The 21,688-nt window shown below is 40.6% G+C and overlaps 1 protein-coding gene across 2 annotated transcripts in view; it reads right to left on the bottom strand.

The window, feature by feature from the left end:
• Window positions 1-5,788: 5,788 nt before the first annotated feature.
• The window catches only part of LOC120535077 (collagen alpha-1(XI) chain-like), a 456,300-nt gene continuing 440,400 nt past the window's right edge, over window positions 5,789-21,688 (bottom strand). For both annotated transcript variants that reach the window (XM_039762625.1, XM_039762624.1), the window contains exons 65-66: window positions 8,293-8,526; window positions 5,789-6,207 (exon numbers count right to left, since the gene is read on the bottom strand). In XM_039762625.1, the coding sequence (XP_039618559.1) occupies window positions 6,061-6,207; window positions 8,293-8,526 (381 nt within the window). In that variant the 3' untranslated portion in view covers window positions 5,789-6,060. The remainder of the gene's footprint in view (window positions 6,208-8,292; window positions 8,527-21,688) is intronic.

Consider the following 21,688-nt stretch of genomic DNA (forward strand, 5'->3'; position numbering starts at 1 on the left):
CTCTTAACAGAAAGTGCTGAAAATGATTCTTTGTGGAATGGAATACATCGCTCAGCTCGTACTCACACGTCACACGCACTACGTCTACACAGCTTTCGTGATGAGGGTAGTCAATCGGCGAGCCACTCTGGCAGGAAGGCGGGCTACTTTTTCGTGGGCCACCCTGTAGAACTTTCTTTGTGAGTTCAGAGACCCCCGATATTATAGATGGTGCACCACAAGGGTCTCTTCAGGGTCTGCTGCTCTTTTCAGTCTCCATGCGTCCATTAGGCACAAGGTGGGCTACCACGGCTATGCAGATGACATGCAGCTTTGCTTATCTATGGCGTCTGATGGCCCTGACACTCCTGGTCCTCTAATCCAATGTCCTAACTTTATTTCTGACTGGATGAGGAGTAACTTTCTCAAACTACCGAATATACTCGCAGATAAGTTCTCCCATGGATAAGTCAGGACTTGATTTTATCGTACAATTTCCGGTATTTTATAGGTTGGACTATTGGTCCAAGAGATTACAATCTGCCAACGCCCACCTGAGGGAGTCACCACGGGGCACACGGCCTTTTCTTCTATGTGGGTGTGGCAATGCGTTGTATCAGCGTGCACTCCTAACCCCCCTCTCTCTCTCTCTCTATTGTGCCTACGTGACCACACGGTAAGACCCACACTATTCTGAAGCGACGTTTGCACCGATTTGTGTTTTTTATAACTCACACCCTTCTTCTTCTTCTTTTGACTGCTCCCATTAGGAGTTGCCACAGCGGATCATCTTCTTCCATATCTTGATGTCCTCGTCATCTTGTTCTGTCACACACATCACCTGCATGTCCTCTCTCATCACCTTCTCTTAGGTCTTCCTCTTCTCCTCTTCCCTGTCAGCTCTATCCTTAGTACCCTTCACCCAGTAAACCCCTCATCTCTCCTCTGCACGTGTCCAAAGCAACACAATCTCGCCTCTCTGACTTTGTCTCCAAATCATCCAACCTCAGCTGACCCTCTAATGTCCTCATTTCTAATCCTGTCCATCCTTGTCTCACCCAATGCAAATCTTAGCATCTTGAACTCTGCCACCTCCAGCTCTGTCTCCTGTGCCACCGTCTCCAGCCCATATAACATACCTGGTCTCACTACCATCCTGTAGACCTTCACTGTCACTCTTGCTGATACCCGTCTGTCACAAATCACTCCTGTCACTCTTCTCCACCCTGCCTGCACTCTCTTCTTCACTTCTCTTCCATAATCCCCATTACTCTTGTTGATCCCAAGTATTTAAACTCCTCGACCTTCGCCAACTCTACTCCCTCATCCTCATCATTCCTCTGACCTCCCTGTCATTGACACACATGTATTCTGTCTTGGTGGTCCTACTGACCTTCATTCCTCTCCTCTCCTCTCATATCTCCACCTCTCCAGGGTCTCCTCAACCTGCAGATCACAATGTCATCAGCAAACATCAGTTTTGTGAAGGTGCATTCCATTTTCTAACTTGAGCTCAACTCCCCCTTGTATATTTGCGTCAGTGCCAACACCGGAGGTCTTTCACTGTTTTGCCGTCAGACGCAGCTGTCAAATGTGTAAAAGTCAGTCAGTCAGTCAGTCAGTCATTACCCAACCCGCTATATCCTAACACAGGGTCACAGGGGTCTGCTGGAGCCAATCCCAGCCAGCGCAGGGCACAAGGCAGGAAACAAACCTCGGGCAGGGCGCCAGCCCACCGCAGGTCACACACACACACCAAGCACACCCTAGGGACAATTTAGGATCGCTAATCCACCGTATATAATGTAATGTGTAATGTGCATCACAGGAAAATTAATGGAAGGAATTATTAAGGATAAGATTGAGCAACACCTGGCAAGGACAGAAGTTATTGTGAACAGTCAGCGTGGGGTCAGAGGAGGGAGGTCGTGGTTTACTAACAGGCTGGAATTCTATGAGGAACAACAAAAGGATACGACCAGAGTGGAGCAGAGGAGATTATTGATGTGGACTTTCAGAAAGCATTTGATGAGGTGCCACGTGAGAGGGTGGGCATCAAACTAAAAGAAGTGGCAGTTCAGGGTGATGTTTTTAGATGGGTGCAGAATTGGCTCAAACACAGGAAGCAGAGGGTGATGGTGGGAGGAACCTCATCAGAACTGGCCGATGTTAAGAGTGGTGACCAGCAGGGGGCAGTGGTGGGCCTGCTGCTACTTTAATGATTTAGATAGGAATATAATTAACAAGCTGGTGAAGTTTGCAGATGACACCAAGATAGGTGGACTAGCAGATAATTTGGAATCCGTTATATCATTACAGAAGGACTTGGATAGCAGACAAGCTTGGGCAGATTTGTGGATGATGAACTTTAATGTCAGTAAATGTAAAGAATTACACATAGGAAGTAAAAATGTGAAGTTTGAATACACAATGGGCGGTCGGAACATCGAGAGTCCACCTTATGAGAAGGATTTAGGAGTCATAGTGGACTCTAAGCTATCGACTTCCCGACAGTGTTCAGAAGCCATTAACAGACTGTCAGGTTATATAGCGCCTTGACGTGTGGAGTACAAGTCACAGGAGGTTCTGCTCAGCCTTTATGACACACTGGTGAGGCCTCATCTGGAGTACTGGGTGCAGTTTTGGTCTCCAGGCTACAAAAGGACATAACAGCACAAGAGAAGGGCCAGAGAAGAGCGACTAGGCTGATTACGGGGGTACAGGGGATGAGTGATGAGGAAAATGGAAATGGAGGATGGAAAGAGCTGAGCCTTAAGGAGATGAAGAGGAGACATGATTGAAGTGTTTAAAATTATGAAGGTTATTAGTCCAGTGGATCGAGATGATGACTTGAAAATGAGTTCATCAAGAACATGGGGACACAGCTGGAAACTTGTGAAGGGTAAATTTCGCACAAACATTAGGAAGTTTTTCTTGACACAAAGAACAACAGACACTTGGAATGAGCGACCAAGTAGTGTGGTGGACAGTAAGACGTTAGGGACTTTCAAGATTCGACTTGATGTTTTCTTGGTGGAAATAAGTGGAGAGGACTGGCGAGCTTTGTTGGATTGAATGGCCTGTCCTCGTCCAGAGTGTTCTGAAGTTCTAATGAACCCTGCATGTCTCTGGACTGTGGGACAAAAACCCACACAGACATGGAAAGAACATGCAAACTCCACGCAGGGAGGACCCGGGAAGCGAATCTTCAAGTCAGCAACGCTACCCACTGCGCCACCGTGCCACCCATATTTTAAATCCAAATCTGGTGGCCAGAAATCTGAAAATGTGTCGTCATTGGGTCTTCCTGCAGGATGATGACCCTAAACATATGGCAAAAGCTACACAAACGTGGCTCAGCAGACACAAAATCAAGCCCACGTGTAAAAGTAATAAATATAAAAAGTACAAAAGTCGAAGGAACCGCTTGTACGGTAAAATCAAAAGCAGTAAACTAATTTGCAGTTGAAGTCTCTCAAAATGTTTCTCTGCATTTCCACTTTCGTTTCAAGTTCTGCAGTCAGGCAGCCCTCCTCATTAATGACGGCGTCACAGAGTGGTGACGTGTGACACATTGACTGCCACCGGCTAGTAAGAGTTTCTCTGCCCTCGGTAAACGACGACATTTTCTACCCCAAATCGTTCACCTGCCCTTCTTCAATGTCCAGATTACCACCGAGTAACAGAAATCCTGCTGGGAACTCTTTTTGGATTCAGGAAGCCCACCAGATGCCTGCTAAGCAGAAAACACGCGAAGCAAGACAAGGTGAGCCATAAAAGAGAGATGACTTGATGTCCAGTAAAACAAAGAGGATTGTGTGGCTTCAATGTCCAGACACACACTTCATCATCATCATCATCATCAGGGTCCTGGATTAGAAAGAGCAAACCAAACGCGTACGTGTAAACAGCTTGATGGTGAAAGAACGCTGAACATTCGTGCATATAGCTTTCAAGAATCAAAGACTTTTGGTGTAGGTTTATTTGGCATTTTACGAGGCATACAATTTGTAATTCATTTACGTTTTGACCAAACAACGTGGACCTTTTCAACGGCAGATATAATAAGATAATGAATCCAAAAATAAGATAAGCACAGCAACCATTGTCCTCAAAGAGCTCCCTCCAGCCCGCCATGAGGAGCAAGTGGGTGGGGCCTCCCAGGTGAGCTCCGCCCCCGACAAAAAACGCTCCGCTGCCAAATGCAAAGACCACCGATGATCCAAGGGAAGAAATCAGGCATGAAGTGAGGAAAATAATAAAAAATAATAATAATAATAATAAACACAATGAAAGTTGAGAAGTAATAATAAAGTCAATTGTTTTCAGAATCAAAATACATTGGAAGCCAAGAGTGAGAAAACATGAAAGAACATTTGCAAAACCTCAGTAAGCACTTCAAGTAATCGTATAAAACACACAGGCAAAACAGTTCTGGAAAATTCCTTTACGAGAATATTTTAATCGTACAACTTGGAAGCGTTCAAGTGGTTTGTTTCTTAAACTTTCACAGGGCCTCGGAGCGACTGACCAGCCGTCACGTGACTCTTAACGCTACGTGCACAGGCGCCGCCCCCTCCACCCTAGGCCCCGCCCCCAAGCCCCCGCCCCTTCCCAGACACATGGAATGGACAGAGAAAGAGCAAATTGCACATTTCCTGCTTGCGTTCTTAAAACCATTTACAAAAGGTGACAACAACTGTCGAGGAAGATGAGGTGACAATCACTGGTAGGTCAATATCATCAAAGATAAATTAGCACCACAGACATTCTGCAAGTTGATTACACTTTGCCATTAATACAATCAGAAATATTGCATTTAGACAGTCGCTCTTTACAAAGGGCCCCGTAAGCTAATAACAGAAGGGAAAAAAAAAATAAAAATCAAAATAACAGAAACAAAACAAAGCAATTCACACACAAAGGTACGGTCCTGTCTAATGAATATGTAAATTGCATGCATAAAATTAAGAGCCAGGAATACGCCGAGAGCACTGAGAGATTTGGCAGGGTAGGATACCATCAGTGTTTTACTGAAACAAATAATAATAATAATAATATCAAATAATAAAAATAATAATACAAAATGTGTGTATATATACACATATATACACATACATATATACATACACACGGGTAGAGCACCACACAGGGGAAAGAAATTAGCACCTAGTTTTTTCCAAAAAAAAAAAAACATAAAGCGTGGTATCCCTCCCATAAATAATCTCCCCTGCGTCTATTTCATGGGAAAATACTGAATTATAAAATAACGAGCAGAAATGTAATTAACTTAAAACCTGCAAACTGAGCCCAGCAAGTTTACAAACACAAAAAAAAAACACGAGACAAAAAAAAAATAAAATAAAACTGTGACCTAAACAGACGCTCGTGGGAAACTCTTCTTTTAAACAAATAATGCTCAGATGATCGAGCCGAGTGCTATTTTTTTACCTTTATTAATATATTTAGACTTCAAATTTTTAAAAACCAAAATAAGGCCGCACTTTACACCTCTAGCAGAAAGATGTAACTTGGTCAAATCCCCCTTTTTTATTTTACAAAAAAAAAAAAAGGTCACATGCATGTTTTGAATCCGGAAATTATTTTAACATTACGTGAAAAAAAAAAAAAAATATACAAAAATTACTTACAAAACATACAAAAATTTATATTTATATTAAATGCACCACACTAAAGACCGAGCAGAAAAAGAACGCATAGGACGAAGCAAGGCGTGAAGATTAAATACTCGTTCAGTCCCCCCCACCCCGAATGGTTCACATTACCCAGCGGCCCAACGCCAGTTTCGTTTTTTTTTTTTTTGGGTCATGTGACTGGACTTGCAACCGTGGCAACATGTTAATGCCAGAGAGAAGTGGAATTCAATGATGGCAGATGAAGAGTCCCATTTGTCCAGTTTTCCAAAACCTGCATGTGACGAGAGAGGCACGCTGAGGTTGTAAGGTTGCTGTTCTTTTTTTCTTTTTTCTTTTTTCCTTAAAAAAAAAAAACCTTTATTTTTGGAGATGGTTAAAAATGCGTCCTTTGTATTGTTTTCTTTCTTGATTTTTCAGAGACACGTCAACCCATGAAGCACACCGGCCCGATTTCAAAACCAAACTTTTGCGTCGCGTCGCCAAAATCGTTGAACATGACATCAACGAATGGAACTTGCTCCACTTTAGGGGTGTTGATCTCGAGGATGGTCTTCTCATAGCCCTTCTTTAACTGAAAAAGACAAAAGACAAATAAAATAGCTAAGTAAACTGAAGGCCTATAGAAGAACCATGTCAAACAAAAATAGAAATCTAGACATTTTCATGTAAGGATGACAAAGGCGGCTCTGCACACTAATCACGGTGTGTTACATGCTGATTAGCAAATGCAAGTAAGAATTTCACACGGGACCATAATGTCCATCTCTAGCCATCAAGTTGGAAGGCAAAAGTTTCAAAATAAGTCAGCGCTACTCACTCATAATGGCCATGGCCTGCATGTGGATTAGCAAAGGCGAGTAAGAGTTTCACACATTAGAGTAATGACCTTACCTATCTACAGCATCTATCTATATAGTGCCCTTTATCTATCTATCTATCTATCTATCTATCTATCTATCTATCTTTCTATATAGTGCCTTTTTCATATCTATCTATCTATCTATCTATCTATCTATCTATTATATAGTGCCTTTCACATCTATCTATTATATAGTGCCTTTCATATCTATCTATCTATTTTATAGTGACTTTCATATCTATCTATCTATCTATCTGTCTATCTATCTATCTATTATATAGTGCCTTTCACATCTATCTATCTATCTATTATATAGTGCCTTTCACATCTATCTATCTATCTATCTATCTTTCATATCACCTGAGTCAATGGGTCGGGCTCTTAAATTGGTTTCAGTCTCACTGAACAGGTAGAACTTTCTTTGTGAGTTGTCATTAAAACGTTCAAAGCATTTCATTACAATAGAAGGAAGTGCCACCCGTCATTCAGACAGCTTGGCCTGAATACCTTAGAAACTGGGGTCCTGACCGATGGTTTCCACAGCTTAGGTACAACACCACAGGGTCAGAGACCAGTGAAAAAGCAAATGAGAAACTGGAGAGAGCCGCTTAAAGCAGGACCCGATATGCCGCCTGGCCCCTCTGCCCTGTTTTAGTTTCAGCCCTAACTAATCTATCTATCTATTATATAGTGCCTTTCATATCTATCTATCTATCTATCATATAGTGCCTTTCTTATCTATCTATGTTACAGTGCCTTTCACATCTCTATAGCTAATTAGTGACTTTTAAATCTATTATATAGTGCCTTTCATATGTATCTATCTAGCTACAATACAGCATATTTCAAATCCATCTTGCTAATGTGTTCTATGGTCTCTTTCATAATTATATAAATATGCATATCTTACACATAATGTTTTTTCTACTTTCTTTCTTATTTTCTGTAGTGCCTTTGATCCATTTATTTATCTACTTTATAAACTACTTTTCATATCTATGTTTAATATAGTACCTTCTATCCATTTGCTTCATATAGTGCCTTTCATATCTACCTAGTATATACTGTTTTTCCTTTCTATTATATACGTATCTATTTTTTTATACTGACATCTACTTTTAAAGCACCTTTCATCCATCTCTTTATCTGTTTTCTATAGTGCTTTTGAAATCTATCATCTAATGTCTTTCATATCATATCTATATTGTTATTTATGATACAGTGTATTTCCGGTCTGTTTTATATAGTGCATTAAATAATCCATCTATTTATCTACCTTATAAAGTATCTTTCATAGGTTTTATGGAGTACCTTTCATCTACCCACTTGATATAGTGCCCTGCATATCTACTTTCTATATTGCCTTCTCCTTTTCATCCACCTGTTCATTCCTACCTCTGTTTTGTCCAGTTCATTTCATACCTCCCTATCTATTATATTGTTTTTTCCGCTCTGATATATTTTGTGTCTTTATTGTATATCTGTTTTATATTCTGTAGTACCTTTCATCTGTCCATCTATTGCAGTGTGGTCGAGTGCTTAAGGCCGTGGACTTGAAACCCTGAGCTTGTGGCTTCAAATCCCACTACTGACACCACTGTGTGACCTGAGCAAACCACTTCACCTGCCGGTACTCCAATTGGAAGAAACACCAGAAATGAAACCAGTTGTGTGTCAAATGTTGCCTTCGGTGAAGATGTTGTCATCTAAGTAAGAAAATGTTGTCTATCTATTTAACCCCAAGAGGCCACCAGTGATAAATGAGCAGACGGATGGACTGGCACTGAGGACACTTACTGCACAGCCGTCGACCAGTGTGCTGATGTAAGGATTGTTGTCGTAGGACATCTCCTCATCGTTTGATCCCAGGAAGCGAATGGCTTTGTCGTAGTTATCCAGAGTGGCATCATGCCAGGCCACAGACTGGTAGCAGTTATAGGTGAAGTTCTGGCGGGCCGAAGCACTCAGAAGTCTGAGGAAGGTCATCTGCACGACTCCGATTGGGTTGCCATCTGAATCCACATATGACAGCTAACAGAATACAAAAAAAGAGAAAAAAAACTAGGCAGTGGCATTCAAAAAAGGAAACAAAAATGAACAAAATCAAGGAAGAGGAATCATGGGGGAAGAAAGAGAAAGAGATGACTAAACAGAGATTAGGGGGGGGGAAAGAGACGATAACATTGTGGAACCTGTGAAAGTGAAAACGAGTGAGATCATCAGACATCCTACATCCCGTGGAGGTGAAGAAGAGGAGTAGCAGAGGAGGACGAGGAGGAGGAGAGGGCGTGGCTACCAGAAGATCATCATTCCAACAGGATTCTGAAGCGATTGTAGATCAAAGTCAGCGGTCGATATTTAACCGGTGCAATGAACGAGTTTCCATTGACTTTCGAACACAGGGAATGCACATGAGAGTATCAATGGAGATTTAATAAGCAGGTGACATCATCCTCACCAGCCATTTAGAGCCAGGATGCAACACAGCAGCCACGTTTGACCAAAACAAATGACCCAAAATCGACTTCAGTTGGGTTAGGACCTCTGCTTGGTTACTTCAGCTTTTAGTTGGGATGCCAGTGCGATTTTGGCCGTTGGGCTCCCTTTAGCGATCCTCTTGTTGCCTCTCCCTGTAAAGGGCTCAGCTCAGCTCCTCTGCTGGTCCTCGCTGTTCCTCTCCTGTCTCTCTGGTCAAGGCAGTTTTCATCTTAGCCATAGTAAGAGCAAGTGAAGACGGTTAGCCCTACTCGTTCTTCAAAATCGAGTGAATCGGGAAATGAGAGGAAGAGCGTTAAATGTCTTGTTAGAACAATCTTTCAGTCCGCAGAGAACTGTATACTGGGAACAAGATGGGAACCGATGAAAACAAGTTGTGAGACTTGGACATTTCTATTTAATACGGCAGCTTTCACTGCTGGTGTTCATGAAACAATGAAACGAGTCCCTCTGGAGCTCGAGCTCAATGACACTTCCGGCATACGCAGTGTGGCTCATTAGTTTCCACCTTTTACAAATGTCCCCAAAATGACAGGGTGACTGAAATCTCACAAGTGTCCGGCTGCGAGGCAGGGCTGTTTAGCAGAGTGATTTCCGTGTATAAAATTAGACAGAGGTGACATGTTGACAGACTGTTACTGAACACGACAGCCCACATGATAATTAGGAGACATTTCTACTCATAAAAAAAAAAAAAGTGTAAAAAGTGCTTTTATCTCATCACGATTCTGAAAAATAAATATAGAAAAAGCTCCCAATAATGCTTGAGGAATTACTTTTTGACAGCTTCTGTCAGACCGAGTATGGTGGTGTGCCCTTTAAAAGTGACAGCTTCTGACTTTGCCTGCAGTTTGAGTCAGCTTGCTGTTCAATAAAAGTTGGAGAACACAAAGGAGATAATCCATCATTAACACCTCACCGAGGCCCACACGCTGGGACTGATCACGCCGGATTTACTTGACGCCCTCCGTAATGAGGCTGAGTCTTCATGGCAGCTGCGAGATCAACGAGTGACGGATTTGGGGGATTCGTCTTTGCATCTGACAGGTGCTCAGCTGAGGTGGCTTTTCTAGGTGTGCTCAGTCACATGGGATATGCAGGACGGTCACCAAAGTCACAAGGATAAATGGACAGTGCTGCCCCCTAGTGCCTAAGGGGCTTGGCAGTCACAGGTCGGCAGGTACAGCCTGCATCACAATCTACGGACAGGCCTCACCTCTCAGTCCATTGAAAATGACTTGGGAAGGCGAGCTTCACGAAAAGGTTAGGACGTAAGACTAGACCTGTGGGTGCACTGGGTTATCATTTAATAGAGTTACTTCTACAACATAAAAGATCGATCTGCTGGTTCTGTATGTTTACTCTTTATTTATTTTTCATATAATGCTTTTCATATCTGTCTATTATATGGTGGCTGTCTATTTATATGCCGGTACAGATCCCTGGTACAATTATTCCCTATTACTGTATGTAGTGCCTGTCAAGTCTACCTGTATGTCTGATCCTTATAGAGTGACTTACTTATGTGTTGTAGAGTGGCTGGCCATCTGTCTATCTATTATACAGTGACTTATATATCAATTGTTAACATTTATTTCAAAAAATATATCAAAATAGGATTTTTCTCATCTATTTGTTACAAGGTGTCCATCTATGTAGATCTATGGCCGAATTATTGTTTGTTACATTGAGCCTTTCACACCTAATGCTCTGCTTTTCACTTCCGTCTATTATGGCTGTCTGTCTATCTATCGGTGCAGAGCCATGGCACAATTAATCTCTAATATTTAGTGCTTTTCAAATCAATACTGTACATGACAGCTGATGATCACCTTCCTACCACCTCTCAAATCTTGTCATTCATTTTAAATGTATTTATTTTTAATGAACTGCCTTTGTTATCTGTCCATTATACATATACCTGTCTGTTTATGCATCTACAGTATATAGATTTATGACACTGTCATTCTCTATGATACTGTGTCTTACATATCCATCTTTTATATTTTTAATAATCTTTGATTTAAATTTTTAATAGTTCCATTTTTATCAATCTATTATACAGCAGACCTCTGTCTGTCCCTGTAGATCAATGGTACAGTTACTCTGTATTATATAGTGCCTTTCAGTATGTATCATCTATCTATCTATTCATCTATCTATCTTGCCTACTATACCAAATTCCCTCTCTATGTTATATAGTGCCTTTCATATCTATCAATCTATTTATTATATAGTGCCTTTCCTATCTATCTATCTATCTATCTATCTATCTATCTATCATATAGTGCCTTTAACTCTGTCTATCTATTATGTAGTGCCTTTCATATCTATCTATCTATTTATCTATCTATCATAAAGTGCCTTTCACTCACTCTATCTATCTATCTATCTCTCTATCTTGCCTACTATACCAAATTCTCTCTCTTTGTTATATAGTGCCTTTCCTATCTATCTATCATTTATATAGTGCCTTTCATATCTATTAATCTATCATTCATATAGTGCATTTCCTATCTATCTAACTATTATTTATATAGTGCCTTTCCGATCTAACTTGCCTACTATACCAAATTCCCTATGTTATACAGTGCCTTTCCTATCTATTATATATTGCCTTGCATATTTAATTAAATATAATAAAATAATTAAAATACTTTGACTTTTATTGTTGTGTAACATCTGTCTATCATTTATATAATACCTTTCCTATCTATCTATCTTGCCTACTATACCAAATTCTCTCTCTTTGTTATATAGTGCCTTTCCTATCTATCTATCTATTATTTATATAGTGCCTTTTCTATCTATCTAAGTATAAATCATTTGGCTTCTGTTCAATTTATTGATCATGTAGCGCCTTTCCTTGTGGACTGATCACAGTTGATTGATTTTTTTTATTTCTTGCATGTCAGTCTGAACCTTCTCTAAGAGAATCCCCAACTGAGGGGCACCAGCTACAGTGACTGAAGTGCATCAGCTGGTGGTCCCGGTGATTTGTGGCAGGCAGGTAGCTGAGCAGCTTCACCTGACAGACGCGGGGGTGCAGACCTGTCGCGGGTGGTCCACAGAAGCACAAAGGGTTTGGGTCTTGATGGTTATTTTGTGCTCTGGTGTGTTCTCTTTTTGTTTATCCTTTCATTATATTTTCTATGTGGAAATATAAATTGTATAATTGTACTCCTTTGATTTCCTTGTTGTTATTATTCTGTGAGGAACAGCGTAAGAGCGCCCCCTACCTTCCACATTGGACTGAATGTTTTGGTAAGTGAGCAGCTAATCTGCTCGTTTATCGTGGCCTGCTACAGAATACGTATGCGTTGTAAGAGAAGAACAGACATTTTAATGACATGAATTCTGATTCAGCTTGTGTTCAGATTATAAAAGCCATTTTTCATCTCTTTTATATCCCTCTTTATTAATGGATGTCATCATGGACCAGAAAAAAAATGGTCTTAATGAGGCCATAAAATTGATTTGTTAGTTTTAACATGTTTTTCAAGAGTGGATATCAAGCAGCAGGTGTTAAGTGGCTGCCGGAGTGCCCATGTATGCTGAACCAGCCTGACTGAAACATGGAGGCCTCAGTCACTCACAGATCGCTCCTACTTGGTGGTATTCACACACCTCGATGAAAGGGCATGCTGGGAGAATCTGATGGGGTCTTCACCTAGCATTAGTGAGCCAAAAGACTGTTTGTGACCCAGCAGCCAGTGACCCACACAAAGAAGACGGGTGGTGGCCCCAAAATGGGAAAAGGACAACAGCAGCCCAGGAGCAGAGGGCAAGGAAAGAGCCTGGACTGGAGGCCAGTGTGGATTTGACATAAAACGGTGAGAAATTAGACAAGAAGGAAACATTTAGTGTGCAACATTCCTGAAGACCATCATTCAGCATTGCTCTGGTAAACCTTAATAAGGGCAAACGTTTGATCATCCACCTTCAAATTGGCACAAATCAGTCAGGGGGCTGCCGTATGAGCAGAAAAAAAATAAAATGAAATGTAAAGACTTTAGGGGGTCACTCATCTGAAGAGAGATAAAGAGATAAAAAGAAAGATATGGGAAGGCGCTATAAAAGATAGGCAAGACAGATACACAGGAAAGGTACTCTATAAGAGATAGACATGAAAGATGCTATATACAATAATTCATAGATGGAGAGACAGATAGACAGCTATATCTTAAATTAATATAAAACTCACAGTATTATATATAGAAATATTTAAAAGGTAGAACATCACAGATACGGAATGACATAGATGGTGAAAGGCACTATATAATAGAAAGAAAGAAAGAAAGAAAGAAAGAAACGCACTATATAAAATAAAACAGATGGAGAGACAGATAGATAGTAATATAATATATTAATATAAAACTTACAGTATTATATATAGAAATACTTAAAAGGCAGTACACTATAGACAATGAAAGCCAAAATCCACATAAATAGTAAAAGGCACTATAATATAGACAGAAATGAAAGATATTATATAACATAACATATAGTCCAACAGATAGATATATATTATACAAATATAAAACTTACAGAATTATATATATAGAAATATATAAAAAGAAGACTATGATAGATACGTAATAAAAACCAATATCCATATAGATAGTTAAAGACACTAAATAAGACATAAACTTAAATGAAAGGCACTCACAGATAATTTACATAAATATAAAAGTAATATTATATATAGAAACAAAAAAGGCAGTGCAAACATCAACATAGTGACCGAAAAAATAAGAGATTGATATGAAGAGCATTATAATAAACAGACATAAAAGATAGATAGATAGATATGAAAGGCACTATAAGATAGATAGATAGATAGATAGATAGATAGAGTGAAAGGCACTACATAATAGATAGATAGATAGATAGATAGAGAGTGAAAGGCACTATAAGATAGATAGATAGATAGATAGATAGATATAAGATAGATAGATAGATAGATAGATAGATAGATAGCACTGAAAGGCACTATAGATAGATAGATAGATAGATAGATAGATAGAGTGAAAGGCACTACATAACAGATAGATAGACATGAAAGGCACTATATAACTGATAGATAGATGTTACACAACAATAAAAGTCAAAGTATTTTAATTAGAACACAAACCATCCACACAGAGGGTGAAAGGCGCTACAGAATACAAAGCAGATGGATGACAAGCTCATTCTAAAATACTCGTATACTTTGACCACAATGGCAACACAATGTTGATGAGATTAACCCAGAGGGTACATTGGGGTCCCGTGTGTGTGAAGTGGAGATTTTTCTGTAAGTGGGTGCTGCTCTGTGTGACAATGCAATTGGTGGTCCCACTTTCCCCGAGGCCCTAGTAAGGTGGGTGTGCTGGCTTTTCTGTTTCTTCTTTGGACCATGGGATAAAATAGCAGGAAGGTCCCTTTTAGGACCCCTGTAACCCAATGTACCCCTGGATTGATCCCCTATTACAAATAAATGCAAAGTTATTTGTCTCTAATTTGAAGTCACAAAATGGTTCACTTTTATGATTGAGAATGAATCATAGACACATTAAACAATGAAATAAAGCCAATAAGCAGTTTAGGAGATGATTGATGATGTTCGCATCAACACAGCAATGAAGCACCACCAGCACCACCACCACCACCACCATCATCATCATCTCTTCTGTCAAGAGGACCTGGACAGGTTCATTTCAGTCAATACCAACCGTCTGTGCTCCATGTGATCCCAGTGGTCTTGGAGATGGACATGACTGACCATGGAAGCGCGCATGCACAGCCATTAAATCAAAGGCAGCAAACCAGACCAAGCTACTCAAACTGGACGGCTGTCAGATCTTTCTGATTTTCCCATCGTTTCATATTTTAGTTCCAACAAGTTTTAAGTGTTTCTGTTGAAAAGCCCAGAATATGCCCAGTGATGCATTTGAACAAAATGTGGTTTAATGGCGATGAGGTATAAGGAGCTGTTATTGTGTTTTCCTTTATTGTAGGTAGGCACTCTCTGGACAAGGCGCTATAAAAAGAAGAACTGAACGCTCAGCTGCTGTCCACTTGTCTGTGAGAGTCACGCAGGTAAGAATGTCACAGGACTAAGGACATCTGAAGACCTTATTAACATCACACCTCTGTGTCATCTGTAATGCATACTTGAATACTTGTGTGTGGGTCTTATAAATTGCACTACATCAAAAATTGAGAAAGCTCTAGAAAAAGATGAGTTAATATAGCGCCTTGTTGTCAAGCTCTATTTTGTACAGTACTCTTATTTACTTTATAATGTGCCGTGTGTTAACACATACCTTGAAAGTCACTATTGTTATCAACCATCCTTCCATCCATCCACTTTACAATCCGGCTTATCGAAAGCAGGGTGATGGGGGAGCTGGAGCCTTACCCAGCAATCACCTGGCAAAAGGCAGGAGCAACCCCTGAGTTTGGGGTCAGCCCCTCACAGCATGAGATCATGAGGAAATGAAATTTACAGCCACACTGACCAGTCTGACCACAGCAGGGCCAGAAAATGTTTCAACGGCTGACCACATCACCAGTAGTAGCTGGCCGACTTTTACTGTTTCTATTGTGATGTCCATCAAACTACTCAGCCTGCAGACTGGCCAGAGGATATCACCTTCTACATCTAAGGACGGTGACGTGGATGAGACACCCTCAACATCAACATAAAGGAGTTTTCTAGAAGACCTGACTTGTGTGCACCGAGGGGCTTTTATGTTAAAGCGGCAAAAAGAAGAAAGACACACAAACTGAACTGCAGCTGGAAAAGCATTTCTGTAAATAAACTGGCAAGTGGCGGGATTGTTTAGTACTAGCTAGCCCAGCGGCACGGTGGCACAGTGGGTAGCGCTGCTCCCTCGCAGTTAGGAGACCTGGGTTCACTTCCCGGTCCTCACTGCGTGGAGTTTGCATGTTCTCCCCGTGTCTGTGTGGCTTTCCTCCACGGGTTTGTTTTCTGCCGTGCACTCTGTGGCTGGATGGGATTGGCTCCAGCAGACCCCATGACCCTATAGTTAGGATATGGCGGGTTGGATATTTGATGGATGGATGGATAGCTAGCCCAGTCCATGAGCAGCTGTGAAATACTGGCCAGCACTTTAATCCGAGTGCACAACTGTTACCTAATTGTCATGAATTCAACAGAGTGGAACTGCTGTCTGTAAAACGTGCAGCGTCACTGGTGTCACCGTCACGCCAGGGTGTCATTCGCAACATGCCCATTCTATGAGTTCCCTTCCATTGGGGTCTCTGAATAAGGCAGCATAATCTAGGAGAGTGAAGGATGACGAAGGACAGCTTAGACACCCAATGGGCGCCATTTGTCTCATGTATTTATAAGGTGCACTGCACTTTTCATTCTAACAGATGGCGCATACAATAGGCACTAACACCTAATAAGGAAATTTTAAATAGAAAACATATCTGTCTATCTGTTATATAGTGCCTTTTATATCTATCTATCTATCTATCTATCTATCATATAGTGCATTTCATCTATCTATCTATCTATCTATCTATCTATCTGGTATATAGTGCCTTTCATATCTATCTATCATATAGTGCATTTCATATCTATCTATCTATCTATCTATTATTATATAGTGCCTTTCCTATCTATCTTCTATATAGTGCCTTTCCTATCTATATATTACATAGTGCCTGCGCCACCACCACCTACTCAAAGCTTCATGATGCACCAACATTGATGGACTGAAAGCCAGAAGTCTACGTGACCATCATCATCAGGTCCTTCCATGAAAACCCTAAATCCAAAGAGGACTGTTTGACTTATGTTAGGTAGATTGTCCAGAGGGGACTGGGCGGTCTCGTGGTCTGGAACCCTTACAGATTTTATTTTTTTCTCCAGCCTTTGGAGTTTTTTTTTGTTTTTTCTGTCCCTGGCCATCGGACCTTACTCTTATTCTATGTTAATTAATGTTGACTTATGTTTATTTTTTATTGTGTCTTCTATTTCTCTATTCATCTTGTAAAGCACTTTGAGCTACATTTTTTTGTATGAATATGTGCTATATAAACAAATGTTTATTGATTGATTAAGTGCCTTTCCTATCTATCTATCTATCTATCTATCTATTATTATATAGTGCCTTTCCTATCTATCTTCTATATAGTGCCTTTTTCTATCTATCTGTTATATAGCACTTTTCACATCTATCTATTATATAGTGACTTTCCTATCTATCTATCTATCTATCTATCTATCTATCTATAATATAGCGCCTTTCATTTCTATCTATCTATCTATCTATCATTTTTGAATTTAATTTTTCCTTTTGTATGCTATGCTGTTGATGTGTCTGCTGCATCACTAATAGACTAAATGATTCTGGTACAGCAGTGCTAATGTTTGTGATGCACCACCTGTTAGAATGGAACATGCAGTTTTTAAAGACCACATGTATTACAAACAACATTTAAATATATTTTGCATGACAAATAAATGTAATGCTGAATACAACCAATAAGAGTGTAACTGTTGGCAGGATGGGAAGCGGTTGATATTACATATGAGAAAAAGGATGACAAATTTAAAAATAACAGATTGAAGAAGTAGTATAGATGGCATACGGGTAATGTTAAAGGAGAGAACAATCAAAAGAGTGCAGCTATGGGACTGATAGAATTTGGATTATATATAGTGCATATGTATATTTTGAATTAAAAACTTACATCATTAAGTTACAGTGTCAGTTTGGTGTAAATGTTTGTGATGTGCCATCAGATGGAAAGGAAAACACAACACATTTTATTACTACACACATTCTAACAGAGAGCACATCACAAACGCTTAACAGAGCATAGAGTGCTTTTGGATTGGCTTGTATTATATAGATTTGTTTTTTTTTTATTTCATTTTTCTCTTATTAAGTTATTGTGTCATTTGCTCGTTTCTTTCCTCAGCTGTATGGCTTTGCTATGCAATTCTCAAAAGCAGTGCGACTGTTTGTGATGTGTCATCTCTTTTTTATTACTACAGGAATTACAAAATGCATTCCAACAGATTGGCGCCCTGCCTAGGATTTATCCCTGCCTTGCGTCCTGTGCTGGCTGGGATTTGCTCCAGCAGACCCCCGTGACCCTGTGTTAGGATATACTGAGTTTGAAATGATGGTTCCTACAGATGGGATTTGGCTCTAGTTATCGCTGAATACGCCAATCAGATTGTACCTGTCAAACTGACATGAATTAGCTTATATTATCAACATTTTTTATTCAGTGTCTTTGTTTTGTCTGTTGCGTTGGTTAAGCTGCATTTGGTACTGTGCTCTAAACAGTACATTTCTGATGCTCCATCTGTTGGATTGAAAAATGCAATGGATTTTATTTACTACACACTTTACAAAATATATTCCAACAGATGGTGCATCACAAATGTTAACACTGAATAGGCCTCAACAGAGTGTCGCTGCCAGATGAACAGAAATTGGCTTGTATTATATAAACAGTATTTTGTGATTGTATTAATGACTGTAACTATTGTGTAGCTTACGTTCAACTTGAGTTAATGAACTTTTGTGATCAGATTTGTACGGTAACCAGCATTGATTACTGTGTGCACGAGGGCTCTTCAATTATCTGGAGAAAGATGTCACAGTTACTGATAATGAACTTGTTGGAACCTGGGCTGCAGCTCAGTCCTTTTTTGATTTTCGTTTCTTGCACTTTTCAAGTTTCAGTAGCTCTTTGCTGGATTACAAAGGGAGCACAATGCCTTATGAATGTCACTGACGTCCAGCCGTTGAAGCATCGAGCAGACAAAGCCACATTGTCACCCTGGCATGTGAGCGAGCCGCGGTCCTAGTGCATGGCCTCGGGATCAGCCGCTGCCGCATTTCAGGCGACTGGATATCTTTGGCCAAGTTAATGTCGACTGACAAAAGTGAGCAGAAGGCGTCAAGTCGCAGGAGTCTGAACGGCGTGGATTTTAATCGGAATTGTAATTTGTAATTAGTTACCTGTGGATTTTAAAGGAGACCTGCGCTGGCAGCTCAGACCTGATAATGACTGCGTGACCGAAGTCATTACTGTCTGGCCGTTGACCTTTATGGTTCATTAAATGTCTCGTCTGATGTATTAGTTACGTATGCCAGCAGCTTTCACTTTCCTTGGGCAGAAAAAAATACTACTTCTTAAGTCTCCCAATTCTGTTCTATAAAATATATATACAGTATATATACTGTATATATAAAAAAATACTTTTTAAAAGGGTGGCACGGTGGTAGGTGGTAGACCTGGGTTCGCTTCCTGGGTCCCTAGTGTGTGCTGGGTGTATGTGTGCCCTGCGGAGTGCTAGTGCCCTGCCTGGGATTTGTTCCTGCCTTAGCGCCCTTTGCTGGATGGGATTGGCTCCAGTAGACCCCCCGTGTTAGGATATAGCGGGTTGGAGAGTGACTGACTACTTTTTATAAACCATACTTATATTAAGTTAAAAAGTGTACTAAAAAGTAAAAGATAAGTCTCTCATACATCACTCGAAGAATAAAAGTGTGGGCGCTCTTCATTAATCAACGTTCTTAAAATCTTAGCAAAAGCGCCCACCTTGCAGGTCAGGTGCATTGGCGATCCTAAATTGTCCCTGCTGTGTGCTTGGTGTGTGGGTGCCCTGCCCAGGGATTTGTTCCTGCCTTGTGCCCTTTGCTGGCTGGGATTGGCTCCAGCTGACCCCTGTGACCCTGCGTTAGGATTTAGCAGGCTGGAGAATGACTGACTGACTGACTGACTGACTGACTGACAAATGACTCAAACACTCAGAAGATTTCAATAAAATCCAATTCGCAGGTATGTGACATTAACTGATTATGTACTTAAAGGAGGCTCAGTTCACCATCTACTAAATACTAGTAACAAATCACCTCAGTGTAGTGCTTCACGAATTGTCTGCAATGCTGCAGGACGTCTCGCCGGACTAAACGTAGACTAAGACGATAGCAAAACCAGGTATGTGGAGGATTAGAAACAGGCGGCCCTTCTGTCTGCATGTCACCTTGTGCACGGGAGCCATTTCTTTTGTTGAAGGAGTACTGCATACATACAGTCATATGAAAACGTTTGGGACCCCCTCTCAGCCTGCGTAATAATCGACTCTCCTTTCAACAGTAAAGATCACAGTGGTACGTCTTTCATTTCCTAGGAACATCTGAGCACTGCTCTGTTTTCTGAACAAAGATTTTTAGAGACGCAGTATTTAGTTTTATGAAATTAAATCAAATGTGAAAAAATGGCTGTGCACAAATGTGGGTCCCCTTGTCATTGTGCTGATTTGAATGTCTGTCACTGCTCAGTGCTGATTACTTGGTTGGATGAGCTCGTTAAGCCTTGAACTTCATAGACAGGAGTGTCCAGTCATGAGTGGTCAAAGGTATTTAAGGTGGTCAATTGCAAGTTGTGCTTCCTTCCCTTTGACTCTCCTCTGAAGAGTGACAGACAGCATGGGATCCTCAAAGCAACTCTCAGAAGATCTGAAAACAAAGATTGTTGAGTCTCCTGGTTTAGGGGAAGGCAACAAAAAGCCATCTGAGAGGTTTAAACTGTCAGTTTCAAATGTAAGGAATGGAATCAGGAAATGGAAGGCCACAGGCACAGTTGCTGTTAAACCAACCAAGAAAAATACAGGAGCGGCATATGAGCAGGATTGTGAGAAGTTACAGTTACAGACAACCCACAGATCACCTCCAAAGACCTGCAAGAACATCTCGCTGCAGATGGCGTATCTGTACATCGTTCTACAATTCATTGCATCTGCATGGCAGGGTGATGAGAAAGAAGCCCTTTCTGCACTCGCACCACAAACAGAGTCGCTTGTTGTATTCAAATACTCATTTAGACAAGTCAGATTCATTTTGGAACAAAGTGCTTTGGACTGATGAGACACAAACGGAGTTATTTGGTCAGAACAAAAAGCGCTTTGCATGGCGGAAGAAGAACACCGCATTCCAAGAAAAACACCTGCTACCTCCTGTCAAATGTGGTGGAGGTCCCATCATGCTGTGGGGCTGTGTGGCCAGTTCAGGGACTGGGGCCCTTGTTAAAGTTGAGGGTCCGATGAATTCAACCCAATATCAACCAGTTTCTCAGGATAATGTTCAAGCATCAGTCACAAAGTTGAAGTTACTTAAGCAGGGGTTGGATATTCCAATAAGACAATGAGACAAAACACAAAGGCATTCACGCAGAGGGAGAAGTGCAATGTTCTGGAATGGCCGTCACAGTCCCCTGACTTGAATATCATTGAACATCTATGGGATGATTTGAAGCAGGCTGTCCATCAAATTGAACTGAACTGGAGAGATTTTGTATGAAGAATGGTCAGAAATACCTCCATCAGAGTCCAGACACTCGTCACAGGCTACAGGAGGACAGCGTCGAGAGGCTCAAAGGAGCAAAAGGAGGCTCAACTGAGTATTGATGTCATATCTCTGTTGGGGTGCCCACATTTATGCACCTGTCTAATTTTGTTATGATGCATATCGCATATTTTCTGTTAATCTGATAAACTTAATGTCACTGCTGAAATCCTACTGTCGCCATAATGCATGTCAAATATTAAAAGGAAGTTGCTACTTTGAAAGCTCAGCCAATGAGAAACAAAAATCCAAAGAATTACGAGGGCTTCCCAAACTTTTTCATATGACTGTATAAGCTGAAAATGAATAAA

The sequence above is a fragment of the Polypterus senegalus genome, chromosome 9, assembly GCF_016835505.1.
Source record: "Polypterus senegalus isolate Bchr_013 chromosome 9, ASM1683550v1, whole genome shotgun sequence".
Lineage (NCBI taxonomy): Eukaryota > Metazoa > Chordata > Cladistia > Polypteriformes > Polypteridae > Polypterus > Polypterus senegalus.